The 22,441-nt window shown below is 36.3% G+C and overlaps 1 protein-coding gene across 8 annotated transcripts in view; it reads right to left on the bottom strand.

Moving 5' to 3' along the window:
• LOC116262678 (regulator of telomere elongation helicase 1 homolog) overlaps positions 1 to 22,441 on the bottom strand; it is a 49,539-nt gene that overhangs the window by 15,931 nt on the left and 11,167 nt on the right. For 6 of the 8 annotated variants that reach the window (XR_004174517.2, XR_004174516.2, XM_031642188.2 and 3 more), the window contains 15 exons: positions 22,086 to 22,248; positions 21,709 to 21,885; positions 20,468 to 20,592; positions 20,279 to 20,324; positions 18,103 to 18,244; positions 17,863 to 18,017; positions 17,190 to 17,281; positions 17,008 to 17,115; positions 16,798 to 16,866; positions 11,396 to 11,482; positions 9,410 to 9,469; positions 9,187 to 9,302; positions 7,268 to 7,325; positions 6,455 to 6,560; positions 4,733 to 4,858 (listed from right to left, as the gene is read on the bottom strand). Coding sequence is in view for 6 of the 8 variants with exons in the window: in XM_031642188.2 (XP_031498048.1) it covers positions 4,733 to 4,858; positions 6,455 to 6,560; positions 7,268 to 7,325; positions 9,187 to 9,302; positions 9,410 to 9,469; positions 11,396 to 11,482; positions 16,798 to 16,866; positions 17,008 to 17,115; positions 17,190 to 17,281; positions 17,863 to 18,017; positions 18,103 to 18,244; positions 20,279 to 20,324; positions 20,468 to 20,592; positions 21,709 to 21,885; positions 22,086 to 22,248 (1,630 nt within the window). In the remaining 2 variants the exon portion in view is untranslated. The remainder of the gene's footprint in view (positions 1 to 4,732; positions 4,859 to 6,454; positions 6,561 to 7,267; positions 7,326 to 9,186; positions 9,303 to 9,409; positions 9,470 to 11,395; positions 11,483 to 16,797; positions 16,867 to 17,007; positions 17,116 to 17,189; positions 17,282 to 17,862; positions 18,018 to 18,102; positions 18,245 to 20,278; positions 20,325 to 20,467; positions 20,593 to 21,708; positions 21,886 to 22,085; positions 22,249 to 22,441) is intronic. The other 2 variants (XM_031642176.2, XM_031642171.2) reach the window with 2 other exon arrangements.

Consider the following 22,441-nt stretch of genomic DNA (forward strand, 5'->3'; position numbering starts at 1 on the left):
AAGTCTAGTCTAAGTCCAATGAATGAGTCTAGCATGTGCTCAAGTTGTCATATTTGTAAGAGTCATGCTCTCCATTTTCAATCAATAAATAAGTGAGCTTCGAAGTTATTTGATACCATATATTCTGATGTTTGGGGGCCTGCTCCTATTTTTTCTTCTTCCAAGGATAGATATTATATTGTTTTTATTTATTCTTATTCTCGTTACACTTGGATTCACTTCATAAAAAGGAAATCAGAGGTTTTTCGCTTGTTCACTCAATTCCATGCCTTGGTCCAAAACAAATACTCTAGTAATATCATGCATTTCCAATGTGATGGTGGTGGTGAGTTCATTTCAAATGATTTTACTGAGTATTTACTAAATCATGAGATCACTAGACAGATTTCTTGTCCACACACACCACAACAGAATGGCATTGCTGAAAGAGCATAGACACATAGTTGAAGGTGCACTAAGTATGATGCATGACACAGATCTGCCCATGAATTTGTGGACTGAAGCTTTTCATATTGTTGTTCATGTCATTAATCGACTACCATTGTCTCTACTTGAAGGAAAATCTCCTTTCTTTATTTTACACCAAGAACAACAAATTATAATGAACTACGTGTTTTTGGGTGTGTCTATTATGTACATGTTGATGTTTTCTTGAGAAATAAGTTTCAATATCAAGTTGTTATGTGCAGATTTGTGGGTTATGCAGAAAATTATAAGGGCTATAGATGTTACAATCCAAAGACTGGGCGCGTGTATATATCACGAGATGTTGCTTTTGATGAGCTCAGGTTGAAGGATTTAAAGGAGCCACAGGCAACACTTAATGTAAGAGATGATGTATATGATTCATGGTTGAATGTTGTAGGCCAAGGGGCTAATACATTCCATGCACAAAGTGACAGAATTATTGATGAATTCGAGACAGCCACAGATACTCAGTTGGACAGCACACCTTCATCTACTCAGACCAAAACATGTCTTCACCTACTCGGTTTTTAGGAGTAGTGTATACTCGACGATCAGTTCCAGCAACTGCTCCAGAAACTGTCACTGCTTGTCCACGTAGATCAGAACGTGTACGGCACCCTATTGATAGATGGGTAAGTTATGATAATTTCTCTTTGGATTTTCAGCTTTTTATGATAGAATTGAGCAAAAAGGTGGAGCCAAGATGCTATGAGCATGCATGCAAAAGCAAATATTGGGTCGAGGCCATGAACGAAGAAATGGCTGCCTTGAATGAATGTCAAACTTGAGAGATTGTTCCTCGTCCAAATGGTAAGAATGTAATAGGCTCAAAATGGGTTTACAAACTCCAGTATAAACCTGATGGCAGCATTGATAGATATAAGGCTCGTCTTGTAGCTAGAGGCTTCACTCAGCAGCATGGGAAAGATTACGATGAGACTTTCAGTCCAGTCATCAAGATGCGAACAATCTGTGTTATCATCTCTCTTGCAATCTCACATAGATGGACTTTACATCAGTTGGATGTTAAAAATGCTTTTCTTCATGGCTTTCTAAAGGAAGAGGTATACATGAAACAACCCCCAGGCTATGCTACCAATGATCCAACTCAATGGGTGTGCAAATTACAAAAATCGTTGTATGGGCTTAAGCAAGCATCTCGCTCATGGTTCGATAAATTTTCTCTCCATATACAGCAAGCTGGTTTTCTCTGAAGTTCACTTGATCATTCCTTATTCATATATCACGCGGATGAAGATACCACTTGGCTACTCATATATGTAGATGACATATTAGTTCTTACTGGAAATTCTTCATGTCATATATCTTATGTTAAAGAGGTATTGAAACAAGAATTCAAGATGAAGGATCTCGGCGAACTACGGTATTTTTTGGGTGTTGAGCTTGATAGAAAATGTAACACATTAACTCTTACGCAGCATAAATATACTCTTGATATTCTGGATAGAGCAGGTATGACAAATTGCAAGCTCATAAATACTCCTAGTGTTCTCAACACAAAACTGAATGCCTCTGATGGGAGTGATGCATACTTAAATCCTAGTTTCTATCGGAGTATAGTTGGCATGCTGCAATATCTCACCTTTACAGGTCCAGTCATAGTGTATGCAGTGAATCAAATATCTCAGTTTATGCATGCACCCACAGGAGGGCATATGAATGCTACCAAACGCATTTTGCGTTACCTTAAGGATACTCTTGGGGATGGACTCGTTTACACAATACAGTCTACTATTTTGAATGGACATAACATTTCCACCTACACTGATGTAGTTTCTGGTTATTGTCTCTTCCTTGATTCCAATCTTATTTGTTGGAGTAGCAGGAAACAACGTGCAGTTGCCAGATCTAGCATTGAGGCAGAATATAGGGCAATGGCTGTAGGCACAGCTGAAGCCTCATGGTTACGTCATCTGCTTGGAGAACTCTCCCTTCCCATTGCTTAGTCATCTTTATTCTGTGACAACCAAAGTGCGATCAAGATTGCTTTCAATCAGGTTCTACGTAATCGCACTAAGCATAGAGATTGATCAACACTTCATTCGTCAAAAGTTTGAGGAAGCCGAAATTGTTCCTCCTTACATAGCCACGTCTCAACAAGTAACTGATCTTTTTACCAAGGGGTTCACAGGGCACCATTTATGGGAATTGAAGAACAAATTGTGCATGATCAAACCTCATGTACAACTTGAGGGGGTTGTTAAGATTGTACAAATTGAATCGGGTTTGCCTAGACCCGATCCATACACCCAAACATAATGGGCGGTGGCATACTTGTAAATACTTGTTATATTTTGTATTTACTTGTAACATAAATTAGGTTATATCAATGACAAGGTGGAAGGGCCACGGTTGCTGTCCCCTTTTCTTTTCTCTCTCTCTATTGCACGTGCAGTCACCTCCTCCTCTTCTCCTCTTGCATCTACAAAAGATTGCACCCAGTGGTTTGGCGTTATATCTCAAAATCTTACAGCTTGGAAAGATGCCAACACAAGAAGATTAATATCACATTCAGAATTTTGTTTTAGAAGCCTCTCTCTCTCTCTCTCACACACACACTAATGAACTTGGTCCTACATGGCAGTGCTTAGTCGCAAAATGACAAAATGATTTGCAGAACAAAAAATACAGATAACAGAGGGAAGCATATCCATTAAAGAAATTCGTATTGTATTGAGGAGAGAAATTAGAAATGGAATACAAAAATGAGGATGTTGAGATGTCCATCCTTTTGGATTGGTGCGACCCTAGTAATACTTTGATAACTATAACAAAGGTTTTGAGAGGTAATCTACAAAATGGCACTGGCAAAGGAAATTCAGGATTCACATGTGCAGTTGAGCCTTTTGGTACTGTTGAGAAACAAATTTATAAATTTGAGGGGTAGATTGGAAATTCATCATTGTCTTAAGTCCCTTTCTATTAGTTTCTTAATATTGTGGGCCCCTATGCGGTCTTTATAAACTAATATTACATCAGGATTTGGGATATAAGATCCTTTTTCTTCTCTTTTCCAACTTCCTGCACAGGTTTTTAAAAGACTCAAGTTTAAGGCTGGACGTTGGGCCGGGTACCCAGCCTGACTCGGGCCAGGAGAAAAAAGGCACCAGGCCGGCTCGATCAATTATCGGGCTGGCCCGGTGGGCCCGATTAAGCCCGGGTAGGCCCGACAACATTTTTTTTAATATATATTTTATTGATTTTTATATATAATTATAATATTTTATTACGATTAACATATAAACTTATATTAAAATTTATTTTTTTTTTAATTTAATCGGGCTGGCCCGTTGGGCCCAGGTTTTGGCTTTCTGGTCGGGCCAGGCCAGGCTGGCCCGATGCCCAGGTTTACTCAAGTTCAACAACAAGAAACAGTGGCTAGTCCATTACACGATTGAACGAGCATAGATCCATCTTGAAACATGACAAAACTGCCTTTTACATGTGAAAATCTTTAGAACACGTCACAACTGCTTTTTAAACAAATGCAAGTGAACAACAATTTGCAACTTGTTCAACTGCCACAGAATGTTCCACATGAAGTTTGCACAATAACAGTCAAACCTATGTAACACGGGTACTGCTCCAAAGGAGCAGTACCAGTACCGTACCGGTACGGGTACGGGTACGGCGTTGACCGTGTCGGGAACGGTCAAAGTACCCGAGGTCGAATCCGACCATTTTCAGACTCGGCCAAAGTTGACCGAGTCCAAAATCGTCCATTGCACGTTTTAAAAAACCATTTTTTTCCCTCTCTCTCGCACGATGCCTTTGCCCTCTTGCCTCACCCCTCTCGTCCCTTGCCCTCTCGCCCCTTTCACCCCTCTTGCCTTTCTCATCCTCTCCCCCCCTTGCCCCTCTCATTCCTCGCCTTTTCGCCCCTTGGAACTCCCAAAGGACAGATTTTTTGTCTTGAAATTCTTAGTATCTACAAATTTTGGATGATGATTTAATGATTTATGAATATGCTATTTTGTTTGTAATTTTTTTGATATATATATATATATTATATATATATATATATATATTTGTGTGTGTGTGTGTGTGTGTACGGCCATACCCCCGCACCCAAGTTTTTGGAAAATGATTTGTACCCGTACCCGCACCGGTACCCGCACCCGTACCTATGTGACAGAGTCAAACTGAATTAAAAGAAGAATTGACCTGTTATCTAAAAGAAAAAGATATGATGAAACACAAAACAAAGGAAGCACACAATAGAAACCAGAACCAAAAAGCATACCAGGTGTCAGCTTTGAGAGCTCTGAAGCCACTTGTATATCTTTGTCTCCACCAACAACAGCTGGTCCCTCGTCAATTTTTTCCTTCAAAGAGACCGTGATATCTATACCTAAATCAGGAGTAGAGTCTGAACCCAAAACAATGAATCACAAACAAGGCTGAAATTCATGACACTAATGCTTCATTTATCATCTGCAAGCTAGTATCGAGAAAGCAAGATAATTAACTACTAGACCAAGAACAGCAAAGTGCATAGGTCACATGCCCAGGCCAACATAAGAGGCTGTGTTGCATAGAGTCTTCAAATAATTAATACTTTTATATACAAGCAATAAAAGAAGGGAGAAGATAGGCACCACCAATACAGTTTCTTATGCAGGAGATAAATCTACTGAAGTGTAAAACTAATTGTGGATAAAGGCAAAGTAGGAATATCAGCTTGTAAGGAACTAAGGATGAAGATATTGAAAACAAGGAGCCCAAGCAGAAAAAAACATCTTTACGGCATTACCTTAAGTGAACCAAGAAAAATTTCTTAGTTTTAAAAGTTCAAAGTCCAGACAACTTAAAGTAGCCTGAGAAAAAAAGAAGAGAAATCAACGGATAGGATCTAGATTGTGCGTTCTACAAATAAGAGTAGTCAAATAGTTTTGTAGGTTTTAGGTTTTATATTCACAGCCAGTTGCAAATGTTTCACATTCTTTTCCAATGGAAGTTTGCTTGCCTTTTACTACTTCAATTTCCAGTTCTTGCTTATCTCTTGAAAAACAGCAGTATACTTCCCATGTCTTTTATTACTCAGCCCAAATCACAAAGAAAATTCTGAAAAGGCAAAAGGCCTTCATCCCAGTGAATTGATCCACAAGACTAAGGATGACAGTTTGAACCAGATTATTCAACAAACCTCATGGCCTGTGAACACGAAATCTTTCTGTTTTAAAAAAATTGTGAAAAAAAAAAGTTACACAAATCCCAACAAGTAACCGAAATAGTCTAAAGACTCTAAAACAAACTGGGCTGCTGGCAAGCCAAGCCTTGGTTGGATTCTTCTCCCAGAACCAGTCCAAACTCCAATCGACCGACCCAATATGTGCTACGCCAGCCTTTTATACACCCCCAGAAAAGATATCATTGCTCAAGTTTTCATTAATTTTGTTTGCTCCTTTACAATTTAGTAGAAGGCCCACATTAAACATTGAGGGTCATATGAGGACCAATTTTCAGAAATAAAATTTTCTAAATCTCCAAGGCCAAAGCTTTTGCAAGTTCAGAAACATGTAAAGCTATTATGCGAAAGTTTTAAGACTTCTAAGCTTGACTAAATCTCAGAAGAAAGGGAATGAGCAATAAAAAAAATAAGGGACAAAAGAAACAAAAGAAAAGGAACAAAATAAAGGAAGGAGGAACAGAAAACTGTAAGAAAGAAAAAGGAAGAAAGTGAACCAAGGAGAAAAAGGGAAAGGATAAGGGAAAAGAAAGAAGACAAGGAAGAACGGAAGAGTGAAGAAGACTGGAAAGTAGGAGATGAAGACAGGAGTAAGAAAGATTCTTTTACTAAAAGAACAATAAAAAAATGGAAGAGAAACAAAAAGGCAAGAGACTGTATCTGTAATCTAATTGCCTTTTTTTAATATTTCTAAGATTTTCTTAAGAAAAGCTACTCAAAGTGGCTCAAATACTTGGATCAAAGAGAGAGAGGTATGCAATAAAACAAACAACTCACCTGCTTTTGGCTTGGCATTCAGTCGGACGCTTACTTGATTTAATGTTCCAATATCACGGAAAAAACGTGTCAATGTAAAGGCTGCATCTCCAAATTTTGAGTAACACTGTGGAACTTGATTTAGTTAGATCATAGATGCCATCAATCTTGAAATTAGTCATTTTATAAAGCTAGTTTACAAAACATTGGCATTATCTAAAGGCTGCTGGTACACACAAAAAAATGACTATTTGCAAAACATATTGATCCTTTTAATGTTAACAACATACAAATCCTTGAAAGAGGAAAAATTATGGGAAAAACAGAAACCACTTGGTCTCATTTGTTCTACTCAGTGGCACAGCAACATCAAGAAGATACAAAACTTTGAATAGGAGAAGGAAGAAAAATAAAGGAGTTAAGAGCATGTTTGTTTTTGGCCACAGAACCAGAAACCATACATTTGCTTTCTTTAACCTATGATAGGTCAAAGACTATGTGTATGACCCAACAAATGCAGCTTTAAAGGGCCTGAACTTTTGAAGGGCGTACTGGAGAATCACAAGCTATGCCCTTCCTTGGTTTGTCCAAACTATGATCATTCTGTGCTTGCGACGACTGACCAGGAGTCATAAGAACCATGTATTTTGGGAGTCACAGGGCAAAGAAAAAAATGCTTCAAGAAAAAATTTTACAATTTCATATAGCACTTGGGTCTGTCATCAAACTTAACAAACTCATCTAGGGGTGTACCATTCAGAAAAATGTGAGTGCATCATGATATTTGAAACTCTTGGCAATGCACCAATATCAAAAGAAACGACAAAATAAGACCTTAACATGAGGTTGAAGCCAAAGTGGCAACTGACGCTGACGATTGTATTGTGAAAACCTGCAAAAGCAAAAAGATCTAAGATCCAAGTCTACAAGTTTAGGTTAAAATGCAAAGAGAAATTACTGTTGACATTTCCAAGGTCTTAGGCCAGGAAACGATAAATCTTGCCTCTTGCATTTAAATTTTTCAAGGATTCAAGATATAGCAATTATGTTGTTTCAGGATGTGTAGCCAATGCCACACCAATGCCAGCAGCACCCATGAACTTGAAATCCAAAAGTCTTCAAAGCCACAAACAAACAGCCAAGAAGAGGCACAACTACTATAACTTACTGTGACTAATATGAGCTGGAGAATAACAGAGTACATGAAAGTAATAAGATGGTCCACTTAGAAATTCCTTTACAACATTGTCAAACAAAATACAAGAGACACTACATTTCTTTTCTAAAGATTAGGAAAAGTGGGAGCAGTTAACAGAAACATGAAATGGTTCACCAAAAGCGACATGAGAAGCAGAAGAGAGGGCTGGGCGTTAAAAAACGCTGAAGCAGGGAAAACGTATGCTCATAATACAAAGGTACAAGCAAAAATAAAGGTAAGTGAACATGGTGGAATATAAAACGTAAACAAATGAAGAAAAGTAGTAAAAAGTAAAAAAAAAGGGAAAAAAGGAACTAAGTGTATCCTTGTGATAGTAGAATATCATATGCATTCATGTTAAAAAAAATTTAAATTCCATTGAGGAAGTGAGGATAAGACAGCAAAAAATAATGAAAATAGACTAAGTAAAATTGAAGCATGTTTCTCAATGCACAAGAAACAAGCTTCAAATGAGAGACAAATTTCCCCAAGCTTCCTCCTTTAAGAAAAGGTTGGAGATTTAAGCTCCCTAACTATGTGTAGGGAAGCAAGATACCCCATCAAATAGAAGCTTCCAGTAACTATGAATGAGAATCTTCATGCTTGAAATGTTTATATAATACACTGATAGCCTCTTCACCAGATAATGACATTTCAGTGGATAAAAAGTTAAAAACTGACCCAAAAAAATGCATCTTTATATGGACTCCAAAACAGCCGGAATCCATGAAGATCAGGATTTACAGATTAGACATGGTTTTGAAAGTCCACAGGAGCGTAAAAATGATTTCATGGGCATATATGAGTTTTCATGTATTGGCTATATTGGCTAAAAGAAACTGCAGTTCAGAAATTCAAGCCAGTATTACAGACTTTTTTGGTGAGCACATCTAAGAACTTAAGTGTGTCATGGGACTAGGATCTGCAAATGTATGTAGGAAAGGAAAAGCACAATACTGAAAGTCATGGGGAGTTCACATTTAAATATGGAAGATTGCTAAAGCACAGTACCATCCACAAAGAAGATCACATCCAGCAAGGGCAAATACATAGATTCCATGAATAAAAACCAACAATTAATACTTCACAATTAAAGAAGGTGAGACACTGTCATATGAGAAAAAGAGCTTTCAAACAACCATTTCCCTTACCTGGTTAATTATGCATGTGTAATGCTACAAACAGAAAATATTGAAATAAACATCACATCAATAGTGACAGACTTAAGAGCATTTGACCACTCTTAAAAGGCAACCAGCTAATTATCTCATTCAGCTTAGCCAGTCAAGAACAACTTAATCTACTATTATCTAAAGATAATCAAGTTATGATTTCAACCAGGTAGAACCCATAAATAAATTATATGAATATCGAGTCACGGGGTTATCTTTCAGATGCTTAACTGATGCCTTGATGGTAAGGGCAATAAACCAATGATCACAGAAAAAAATATGCTGATTTACTACTATTACAGGATTTTCTAAGCTAATCGATCAGTGCATATAATGAATTTAAGGTGATGTTAAAATATCAGATTAAATATGACCAGCATAACCTTTCATCACAAAAAATAATTGCACCATAATCATGACGATGCCGGATCACCCGACCAATTGCTTGATTCACTGCCCGTGCAGCTTGTTGGTCATACCATGCATCTCCAGTCAAAACCTGTCAAAAAAGTAATTACGTCCATAGTCAAAACTAAAAGTTCACTAGGGCTCATACTATTCAAATGAATGTCAGCAGGTAAAGTATTTTCTGGAAGTAAATAATACCTTAGCATTTCTTTTTTGTGATGAAGCCTGTGAATCCAGGTATTCACGTTTCAAGCGGACCTAAAGAACAAAAGGGACTACAAAGTTGAGAGAAGAGACTGGCTATAAACTCCAATATTTTAGGAAGAGAAAAACGAAAAAAAAAAACATTTCCCCTGAAATTAACTAAAAAAGGAACACTCGTTCCAAGAGAAAGCTAAGATGCTACAAGTTAAACAGCAACACCAAGAAACATGCAAAAACTGACAGATGATAAGAAGCATGTAAAACGGCAGTTGTAAATTGAAGCATGCAAATGGTGAACTTTTCAAGGACCTACTATTTACAGCCAATTGGTTAGGAGCTAATTCTACTCTCCTAGATCCAGACTGGCATTTATTTGCAACAATGTTGTAAAAAGCATACTGTAAGCCGTATCGGTCTGGCTTTAAGATACGGTGTATCGTAACATACAGTAATTGTATCATATTTTAAAAAAAAAATTAATTAAAAAAAATCTGAAAAAATCATAAAAAATTAGTAAAACTTAACGTATCGTAACGTATCGTACATGTATTGTAACTGTATCATAACGTATCGTAATTGTATTGTATTGTATTGTACCTATATCGTAATTGTATCGTTATATGTCGTAACTGTATCGTACGATGCGGGGCTTGTATCGTAACTATACGATACAGGTGGTGTATCGTATAGCATTTTTGAAACATGACGATACGTATCATACGATACTGCCATGTATCGTACGATACGTACAACACTGATTTGCAGAGGATGGCATGAGCTTATGAATGTTCCAGGAAGATCACACTTGCATGCAATGTTAAGGATATCTCGATATATCAGTGAAAAATACACATTACATTTACATAGTAATTCATTTTTGCATCATCTATAGTCAAGCTGAAGGATGCACACAACAGCAGAATAGGGGAGGATCAAAATCCACCACAAGATCATGTATGTTTTTGTGACCTAATAACATGGAAACGTAAGAAGCAACAAAAGCTGCAATCTCTAATATTAAATATCGATAAGGAGCATAATTACAAATATCCCCAATATTTTTCTGAAATTATGGCCATTTTGTTGCCAACCAGTAATATCCACCAAAATATCATCACCAAACATGACAAATATGATGATGTTATAGCAATATTGTCCCAAGATATTCCCTGAGACAAGAAAAAATCCATAAGTTGGACGTATTTTTTTATGTTTAAAAAAAAATATGTCTTTTCATATTTTGTGAAAGAAAAATTATGGAAAACCTATTATCTCATAAATTCTTTTGTGTTCTTTGTAGTCAAGTTTTAAAGCTTCCAATTTTTTCTGAAAGGAACTTCAAAAAAAAAAATCTGGTCAAGGCATTGTGAGAAGGAAACTGGTAACTAAGATAACAGAGTATCCATCTATGGCCCAAGGAGCCACTAAATTAAAATGCACCAGAATAATTAATTATATTATTTCAATAAGATTTGGTTACTTAGCTTCCTTCAAAAGCAGCACAAGGACCGATGGATGCCGGCTAGAGTAAAGAAGAAGCAGTATGATTGTAGTACGACAAACAGTCTAAACCATCTTACATTCAAGACCTTCACAGAAGCTGCATTACTCATGAACTTCAAGTTATTTCAAAATGGTAATGAAAGTGATCTACAACAATGGAATGGAATGAGCAATGGAATTAGGGAAGTAAACATTGATATAAGCTTTCAGGTTCTTTTCATTTAATCTTCAGTGCAGCATTACTCATGATACTTTAACAAATAGAAATTATATTCAACTTATGTCCACTTTTACCTTTCCACCACATATGATATACACTCTACCTGACTGCAGAGTTGCAATTTCTAGTGCAACATGCTATAATTTAATTTCATTAGAAGATAGCTTGGTGATTCAATTACAAGAAAGAAACCAGACTTTGTTCAACTGTCTTAAATGATATTGCATGTGAACCAATGTTATAATTGGAAGTCAAACCTTAGCATCAGACCTCATAGCATATGGAATACCAGTAATGATGACAGCTCTCCCAGCATTGTCAGCAAAGTCCAAGCCTTCACTTACCTGCACATATGATTTAATTTACTTTTTTTTCCATAGAAAACCTTAAGCAAAGATTACTTATAACTGAAGAGACATCTTGAAGATGAGGAAAATAATCAACTCTGTTTAATTCTAATGATATGAAGAACATTTAATTTTAAGATTACTTTATGTTCTTTGTCAAAATCAAAACATCAACCAGACCTGATTTGCATTAACTTTTCAAGTTAGGCTTTTTTATATCAAAATTCAAAGTTATGTCACATGGGTGTGGATGCAGATGAATGTGTGGGACAAGGATTAGACTCATAAGCAACGTTGGAAAAGGTGCATTTGGAAAAGGTGCATTGTAACGCATATCGGTCGGGCTGACCTATAGGTCGTATCGCTAATCAACAAAAATTAATTTTTTAATTCAAAGAATATTAAAAAAAGAGAAAATAGACAAAAATTATAAAAAATCTAGAAAGTAAAGAAAAAATCAGAAAATTTCAAGTCTCAGCTTCTTTCTTTCCTCTTTTATTTTTTTAAAAAAAAGTACATACATATAATTGAATTAGCTTTGGTGCTAGTAATTTTTTATAAAATGATTATGTGACACATGCACATCAACATAAAAATCATGTTTTTGAAATGTAAGAAAAATGCAAAGTGGAAGTGGATCACATTTAAGTGTAGGTTCCACATGTTTTGTTAGCAATTTTTTTTGGGAACTTCATCTCATGGAGGAGTAGGACAAGGCCAAAAACAAACAATTTCAGTCATGATCAAGAAAGTGGAAAATGAATTTTGTTGATAAGCTTCTTCTTAAAGTTATTATAATGAACAACTTAACTTTCAACAAGCTTCGATCAGTGGATTTCAAGAATTTTGTTGTTAGTGCTACAAACTTTGGCCCATGATATATTCTCCCAAACAGTGAAACAACAAAGAAAAAACTACTAGATGAAGCAAACAAAGATGTCCTATCATATGTTGATGGAATGAAGAAAACATGGACACAGTGTGGATGCACAATTATGTTTGATATTTGGAAAGACACGATTAGAAGCAGATCCTATATAAACTTGTTGGTGAGCTCTCCAATGGGCACCATATTTTGGAAGGCAAGTCATGCAGAAAAACGTCCTAAAAATGCAGAATTTATAGTTGACTTTTTATCTTCAACTATAGAAGATAAAATATAATTATAGAAAGGTAAAATACATCTTGTGCTGCCCATTGTATTGACTTAATACTTGAAGACATCGATAGTTTGGAAAACGTGGCAAGTATCATGTGCAAAGCAAGGCAGGTTGTCAAGTTCATATATAATAAGCAACAAGCTTTGATATAATAAAAACTTACACAAAGGGAAAGGAGTTGAGGAGGCCTGGTGTGACTAGATTTTGCCTCTCAATTTATTTGTTTGGTTTATATCTTAAAACAAGAAGAGAGCCTCAAATTTATGGTTGCCTCCAATGAATGGAGACATGTAGAACACCCTGAAAAGAATGATGCAAAAGAACTTACAAGTCTCATTCAAAGTGATGATTTCTGGAGAAAGGGAAGAGAAATAATCAGGTTTGTTAAACCATTAGTGAGAATATTAAAGATGATAGATGGGGAAGGGGCCACTTCGGATTATTTATATGAAGCACTTGATAGAGCTAAAGAAGCTATCAAGAATGCAAACAACGACAGGAAAGAAAAATATATGCGATAAGAGATGGAATCTATGTCACCAAGGTGTGGGGTGCGGGTGCGGGTGCGGGTGCCCATGTCGGTGCCGGTGCGGCACATCTCAAAAAATTTAGGTGTTGCGGTACGACGAGAGTATTTATTATTATTATTATTAATTTATAATAATAATTATTATTATATATATATATATAATATATGTGACAAAAAATTTATCTATAGATCACAAAAATTATTAAATAACAAAATCAAAATTGCAATTTGATAACGAGGGATTATTACTGTAACGATTTTGGTTTTGGGTAGGTTGGATGGATCTGGATCGAGACCCGGACCCGAACTCCATCACTCGAAGAGGAAGCCCGACGCAGATTCCCCTTCTCTTCCTTGTCTTCCTCTGTGTCTCCCCCTTCGTTGCCCTCTCATTCCTCAGGTGAACATTCGATGCAAAGAAGAAGGTGGAGGAAGGAGCAGCGACGGCGGCGGCGGTGCAGTGCGGCAGCGATTAGGGTAACTAGGTTTTTCTCTCTCTCATCTGTTCCCCCCTTCCTTCTCACCCTATCTCACCTGAGCCCTCTCTGTCTGCACTCTCTTCCTCCCGCGCTCCTCACTCGCCCTCTCTTCGTCTCGCCTTCAATGCACCTCACCCTATGTCACAAGGGTGCGGGTACGATATGGGTATGAGTACGGGGACACGACAATTTTCAAAATTTTTGGATACGCAAACACGGCGAATTTATATTCTAAAAAATGATAAAATAAAATAAAAAATTAATAGTTCACTCTTACAATCTCATAAGAAAGAAAGTCTCAAACAAAACATTGTTTATCACAAAGCCACATCTGATCTGCTAAAATGCTAAAAACAAGAATAACCATGCTGAAACTCCAATAGGAAAAATCATACAGCAGGCCATAGACACTCAAACAGAAAATCCCCAAATCGGCAAATCCAAAAACACCGTCCACAACATTGAAGAAGAGTTAAGGATCAAGATCAACGGATTAACCGTCCAATCTTCAAACAAAAACATCCCCAAATCGGCAAATCCAAAACAAAAAAAAAACAAAAAAAACAAAAAAAAAAAAACCAAATCAAGAACATGAAACCCTAAGTTCTAATTTCGAAAAGAAAAAAAAAACCACTTACTTGTTTGCTGCCGGCTACTGCCGAACACCACCAGACGTCGTCGCCATTGCCCGCCATTGTTGCCAAACTCTCTACTGCAACAGTCGTCGGCGGTGAAGGTTAAAGGTCGAGCGTGGTGCATAAAAAGAAAGTCGAGGGTTGTAAAAAATCGGGTTAGAAAATTGGTTCGGATCGGATTTGACCCAAACTTGATCCAAGTTGTATCCCACCGTCCACGTGTCGGGATCCGCGTGTCGGCATATCGAAGCGGGTACGCAGGCTATTTTGCCCTGTCTGTGTGTCGTAGCCCTCACCCTTGCTCTCTCTATTCTCCCAAATCGTGTCGTCCCTCTCCCTCTGTCTAGAGCTCTTGTGTCGTCCCTCTCCCTCTGTCCCGAGCTCTCTCTGTCTGTCTCCCCTCTCTGTCTGCACTCTCGCACTCCTGCAAGCTCTCACGCCCTCTCTTCTGCATTGTTCCCTCCTTCGCAACTATCTCGCTCTCTCTCTCTCTCTCTCTCTACCGCCCTCTCCTTACCTCGGTGCGGTTTGGGTGCGACCTCCCTAACATGGTGCGGTTTGGGTGCACATCTGAGTCGCACCTGCGCCGCGTTGACGCTGGTGCAAGTCCACAATAAGTGCACCTTGGTGACATAGGATGGAATCGTAATTGCAGAGTCTCATACATGTTGCAGCAACTTATCTAAATCCTCATTTGTTTTGGAATAATATGGTATGAATGGATGAACAAGTTCGGAAAGGTTTAGACTTAGTAACAAAAAAACTTCTTGCTCATGAGGATTATGCAAAAATGGGTCTTGAATTGATCAAATATCACAACAAAGATCCTACATTATTTCTTGATGGGTTGGCCATGAGTGTTATTGACACTTCTCATCCACATAAGTGTCTTACTTTTGCTGAATTCTTTATGATTGGTTAATATTTTATTTACAAATTTACAACTGTATAGTTCTCAATTCTGTTTGTTTCTTTCTTTAAATTATGTAAGGTATTTGGTGAGATATATTTGGATCTTCTGTGCCCATTCTTCAAAGAGTAGCAGTCAAAATTTTAAGCCAGCCATGCAATGCACCAGCTTGTGAAATAAATTAGAGTGCACTTAAAGCTGCTAACACGAAGAAGAGAAACAACCTTTGACCATCTAGATTAATAGATTTGATATTCATTAGAATGCATATGCATTTGCAAAGCATGGCTGCAGAAATAAAGAAGATAAATACAAGTCCAATCTATATTGACCATGTGAATCCATTTCCAGAAGAAGAAAATATAGAGGTTGGGTTGTCTTCAGATTTAGAAGAAGAAAAAGATAATTAAGAATGCTGACCAAGTCGAACAAATGAAGAAGAAGACTCTACTTCATGGGATGAAGATTAAGGATTGATATGTTCTTCTTTTGTAGTGAAGAATGACTTATTGCGTTGTAAAGCCATGAGGGCTATAAACTTGATGTTACTTATGCATTTGTTTGTTTGCTTGTGTTCATTTTCTAATTTTCTTTGTTATGTACTACTTTTGTTGTTGTCTTATTAGTTTCTCATTTATTTTATTTTTTCTTAATTTTTAGGATTTTTAAATTTTTTTTCCAGTTTCTTTCCTGTATTTTCAAGTTCACTGTATTATACCCAAGAAAAACCTCACCATTTAAAACTCTGAAACGTCATTTGTGACTATGATACTACCATAAAAAAAAGCAGTTTCTAGATAAGGGGTAAGCATACAAATAAATCTAGATGAGTCCCCCCCATAAGTCATTGATACCAGATTATGGTTGTCTGACTAGATATTGATCTTTTTCATACAGTCCAAATCTGGCAATGTGATATACAAATAGACACACATGCACATGCATGCATGCCCCACAAGCATCCACCATTCGGTGGACGCTACTCTTCTAGACTGCAAAACGTAGATGTGCGACACTCTAGTTGACAGGTGAACTACTTCCAACCCAGGTCCCTAAATCAGCATTGGACCCCAAGGGCAAGACACCAGAACAAAATAAAAAAGCATGCACCAGCTTAGATGCACATAGAGAGAGATTCATATAAAACATAACATAAAAATTATGAGAGGAAGGAGCAAAGATATTCAGAATTGCATGGATAACGTTTTCAAAAACAAAAAAAAAATCCTAACATATTGAAATACAAAATAAATTCAGAACACCTTTGACAAGAAAATTGCCTTGGGAATGAAAGGAGAAAAGCGAACTTCACAAATGGAAGTAGCAAAAGGAAATGGATTCAGTGGAAAGAAGACTCAATGGGTAAATAACATTCCCAAAATAAGTTGTGTTATCATTCTGTTTTCACATAGCCTCCTGGATACCTTTCCATGACGCACTTACATGTGTATACACAAATCCATTTTAGTTTCAACTTTCTTTTGTCATTGAAAAGAATTATTCCAGAAAAATCACAATACTTCTAAAAGAAAAGAATAGATGCTCATATTGTAACAAATAAAAAAAATACTTGTAACATATAGATGTCAGATGTAAAACCTTCCCACGGCACACAGCAAAAAATACTGCACCAGATGCTGAATTATTGTTCAACTTAGCCTTGTAATCCTGCATTTTCACATTGAAAATTATTACAAAGTTTGCCTGAGCATGAAAACATACTTTTGGAAAAGATAATGTTCTACACAACCTACTACAGTCAAGAACCAAAGAAAAGCTACAGGAACACAAAGGACTACAATGGGACACCTCGATTGCATTTGGAAAAAGTGCAGACTGTCTGGGCTCAATGACGGGCTGCTTATGTCTAGAAATCCTTTCCCAGATTGTAAGTGAATTCATTGTGCTTCCATGACTCTGTAATGGAATACCAACAATTCTCAGCGGCAAATTCAGTGGTTGCATATACAACTCAAGTATGAATTGATTACCATGCTTTGCCAAGACTTGATGCAATTGTCCATGACATAGTAAGATGGGAAGAATACAAGAAGTCCCCCAGGGACAATCCGGGCAAAGTTTACTGTGACATAATCATTTAAGAGCAAATTATAAATTTGTAGAAGAAAACACATCTGCAAAAAACTTGCAACTGTTCCATTCTTCAAAGCAATAAAACTGGGCATGGGCAGAAAAAAAACGACTTACCTTTCTACAAGTATCCCTACTATTGTGGTTTTTCTTGAAAATGTAAAATTTTCCTTATTTTCAAATAAGTGAAAAAAAAAAACAAGAAGCAATAGGTTTTAGTAGTGCAATTTTCACAGAAAATATAACAAAAGTCACTGGAGTTTTTAAACAATATTAAATAATCAGGAATCCAATCAGAATATAATCTCGAATGAAGTCTTTGTAACCATGTTGAGCATGGAATTGGCTCAAACTGCTGCCCAGCTTTATATAAATGCTTTATAACAGGGATAAGATTCAGGTCTACAACCAATAAGACCAGGACCCAGCCTGAACCAAACAAAAGTAAACGATTGTTTGCAGGTAGGGTCTCTCCCCACTGTAAGGTTCCAATGGTCCAGGGTTCTACAGGAATAATCGTCTTTCAGGTTACATATCACCAATCAATGCAAAGAGAGGAGGTTTGATACGTACCAACTGCATTACCCAGCTCTTGTTGATATTCTGATGAGTCACGATTTCGATAAGAGGAATTAAATATTGAACCAGATGGACCAGCAGGTATAACTCCAACCCAAACTTGACTGGGGGAAATAACATGAGGATTTTCCAGTCTAACCGGAAATGGCCTGATAATGGCATGGACGTTATATACAGAGAAAAAAAGCGTTTGATGAACAAAAACAAGAGGGGTATCATTAGGAGTCAACTTACAGATTGAGTTCTAGAGCAAATGATTCCATTGGACACAATGTACCAGAAGTCAAGATAATAGAGTGAATCCCTAGCCTAACAAACTCTTCCATGGCAATTCCCGGATTAAAACACCACCAGCTAAGCGTCCTGGTATTTTCACCTAAAGTAAAATGAATTAAATTTTGATTCACTGTAGAAGTAAACTTGTAATCAAGTGAAATAACTTCACTAGGTTAGCTGCTTTTTTCAGCTCTTCTCTTCACATGATCTGGCAGGAAAAAAGCTCCATTATCCACAATACTGACTTTAGCATTGCCCGTATGGTCTAGACATCTAGAATACCAACATTCTTGTGATCAATCCCAATAGTCGATGGGTGTCTTTAACCCTTTGAATTTCATAATTTTCAAAATTAGTTTTGAATATTACTTATGCTTTTCTAGTGTTTCAAATACACAGCTTAAAACTTGTGTAACACACATGCTAAATGCAGTGGATGCTCCAAATTACAATATGTGTTTTTAGTGTTTTAAATACACAGCTTAAAACTTGTGTAACACACATGCAGTGGATGCTCCAAATTACAATATGTGTTTTTAGTGTTTGTATCTCAAGACTGTGTAGAGACTTCATAAGCAACCATGTGCAGATGCCAGCATCAAAAGATTCAGAACCATGCAACAATTGCATGCACATTCATACTCACTCAAAATACATCAAATCATGCTTAATTTACTCAACATTGGACTAAATTGTTGTGCAAATAAAGGTAGGCAGAATATGGGGGGAAAAATATGACCAGATTTAGGCATACTAATACACTTTAAAAGCAAATAGCCAAATAGGAATGCTAATGTAACATTGATGAAAATCTTCAAGGGCTTATAAGGAGGTTGCTGAAGTGATTGATTCTCCTGATTCTTGGCTTTTCTAAGGGCTACAACTGAAGTTGCTAAGAGGCAGGTTGAGAGCCGCCAGACTCAAAGCCCAAGGCTAGTGTGGGAGTGGGCCAGGTATTTACAGGTAACATGCACAAAATATACAAACTATATTTAGCACATCTATGCCTAGAAAGTATGAATTACCAACTCATAAAGCAGTTGAATCATGATAATGACCCAACCAAGAGCACAAGAACCTTTCAATGGAAGACCAAGAAACATCAAATACAAAGTACCACATTCAATATCAAGTGTATCTCTGAAGTACAAAGCAATACTATGCACCCCTTTTATCCAATTCAAGGGTGTAATTTTTGTAGATCAAGCTTAAGTTGCAAACGAAAATCCTTTTCTTCCTAGAAACATGTAAGGCCCCTCAGGACTAATTATTCGCAGTCCCAGGAAAGACACCCTAAGGATCATGAAATATGCAGTAACAATTTCTTGAAACAAGAAGGCTTTTGTGCTTTTTCATAATTGGTTCATCATTTTATGCAGTTCCAACTATTTGAAATATGTTAATCATGTTTTCAATTTTCTATCCAGTGACATTGTCTCTTGTATTTCAAAGAAACTTTTCCTTTTTTTCTTGAAATTTTAATTGTTCATCAAAATATTTTTTTCTACATTGCAATAACTGCATAGCCGGATTAAGCCTGGTTAGTACCTTTCTAGTTTCTTATAACCTTGACTCAAGCAAATGGCACTGCAGCTGATGAACTACAATAGTTTTCTCTTCTTAAGAACCACATTCTCTCAGCATATCAAAAACAAACCTCCAGATCTCAACAAAGCCCAACAATTTGTAGTATTTGGCAAGTATTTTGATGCCAATACTACATCAGAGTACACCAGGCCCATTTTGATTTCACCATATCCAAGAAAGAAATTAATTTCATCAGTTTGCATTTTGTTCCATGCTAACGATAAAACTTTAAACTTTAAAGTCAAGAACTGTTAGTTTACATGATCATAATAGGTGCTGACTGCTGACAACTGAGTCGCTTCTTGCTTGCAGTCAGAGATCACACTCGATCAGTAACTTTAAAAAATACACAACAAAAGAGAAAAAGAAAACGTCATTTGGCACTCAGTTTCAAACTCATTGCAAAATATTCAAAAAGAGGTCTTCAAGAGCAATGGAAAATTAGCAGTCAAAGTCACATCATCCCTCATGCAACTTTAGGCCTGTGCAGAGCCAGATCTATTGATTTCGGGAAAGAAAGTAGGAGACTAAAAGTCAATAAGGATACCTTTTAGAGACCCATTGCCATTTATTTCGGACTCATGCACATGAAACTGCATTAAGCATGAGGTATAACTGTCATGCTAATAGCTATCAAATTGATTGCATCATAAAGTTCAAAAAATAATTGTACAGTACAATGGTCGAATAAATCTAAAATCATTAGAAAAAAGTGATTGCAGCATTGACAACTTACACGGTAGTAAGCTCCATGTCCTTTGTCTCCATCTCTAAAGATAAGTTTAAGAAAATCCCTTAGGCTTTCAAGCCTGCAAATACCATCCTTCTTTTGTTCCATTACATTGGCAGCCAAGTTCGCAGCTAACATGGATAAGAGAGTGATTAGTGTGAACATATATATATATATATATATATATATATATATATATATATATAGTAGGGGCAAGTTAGGCGCTTAGGGGAAAACACAGCAGCAAAATTTTGCTTCTGTTTTATCTTCACACTTCACGCCTTTCTCATCATCTATACACTTAATACATGCATTGGCTTGGACCAGTTATGCAAAAGTCATGAATTTCTAAATACTGTTTATCATAAATCCAAGTCATTAGTCTTTTATTTCCCTAAAAAACAAGCAATGACATGGAAGTACCTAATGTAACATATTCTCTTTGAAGTCATTGAAGAATATCAAAAGTTACATCTATAATTACAAAAAATGTTATCACATTTTAAACAGCAAGGTTTTTCTTGGGTATAATACAGCTAGCTTGAAAAAAATGAGAAAAATACGGCAAATTTTTAACAAAAATTAAAAAACTAAAAATGAGGGAAAATAAGATAAGTGAGAAACTAATAACATAAACATCAAAAAATAACTAAATAAGCAAAAATAGAAAATAGAAAATGAAAACAAGCATTTTTGGCATTACAAAATGTGAAAGAAAATGAATAAAACAAAAAAAAACACAAAAAAAGTGTAAAAAAAAATCTTTCTATTTTGTTTTGATGTTTAAAAAAAACATTTTTTTAGTTTTAAATGGCTGATTTATCGTGTTTTATACACGTTTTTTTGAAAAGAAAACGTGTTTTTTGTGAATATGGACTAATATCAATCAAAAAACATCTAATCCTATGACACCTATATGATATCCTCCCTAATCTTGTGACACTTACTAGTTCTAGAAGCTTTTATCTGAAAAAAAAATGGCCAAAAAACCTTTGCAAAATGGAAAAGCACGACTTGTCTCACTTCATGAATGTTGTTTCCTTGTTTGAAATGAAAAAAAAATATATTACAGGTAAATTGAATTTTTTGTCTTTAAGGAAGACTAAATGTCAGCTACATTTTCCAAAAAGCAACAAGGTCTACATTCAGAATCATGAATAAACAGCAAAACATGATCTTTTTTTCCTTTGTGTTTGTGTGTGCATGAAGAAGTGCAGGTAGGAGAAAGAGAGAGAGAGAGAGATCACCATCCTCAAGGAGTACTGCCACATGCTCAATCGTATCAATAAGCATATTTGATGTTTCATAAGTAATGTTAAGATTTCCAAGAAAGTCAAAAATATATGACCCTGGTTGTGTGAAACCCAACTCCTTTGACTGAATAGGCAATTCCTTCACTTGCTTCTCCAGCTTAAGCAAAAGAGCTACAGGAATTTTACAATGAGTTAGATGAATCAAATGCAAGTACTATAAAAACACACTTTGCTTCATCTACAATGCTAACATCTGTACAATACACTAGGCGCATCAACATTTAATATTTGCAAGGTTAAACACATATGTAAAGGAAATTGCAAAATATTGAAAATACTGATGTTCAATTAATGTTTTGTAGATACTGTACCTTTAAGAATGGCAAAGTTCTCAGGGTCCAAATGTTTGTCATCGAACTTTTCAATTGACCTTCTTGAAAGAGAAAGTTCCACACATTCCTTTGCTTCAGAAATGCATGCAGCAAGATGACCTGAGGTCAAATCAAATGAAGCAGCATCTGCACAAATGCTTTCCTGCATCAGAGTAATGCATCTTTAACCCAAGAAAAGTTATAGAATATAAACTTTCTGACAAATATTAGCAGCACCTTTCATTGTGGTAGCACGACTACATCACTAAATTTGCAAAACAAACATATAAAAAAACAAAAAAAACAACATATGATCATGTCTTATCACATCCATTTTTCAAATCTTCATAAAATTT

Source organism: Nymphaea colorata, chromosome 1 (genome assembly GCF_008831285.2).
Source record: "Nymphaea colorata isolate Beijing-Zhang1983 chromosome 1, ASM883128v2, whole genome shotgun sequence".
Classification (NCBI taxonomy): Eukaryota; Viridiplantae; Streptophyta; class Magnoliopsida; order Nymphaeales; family Nymphaeaceae; genus Nymphaea; species Nymphaea colorata.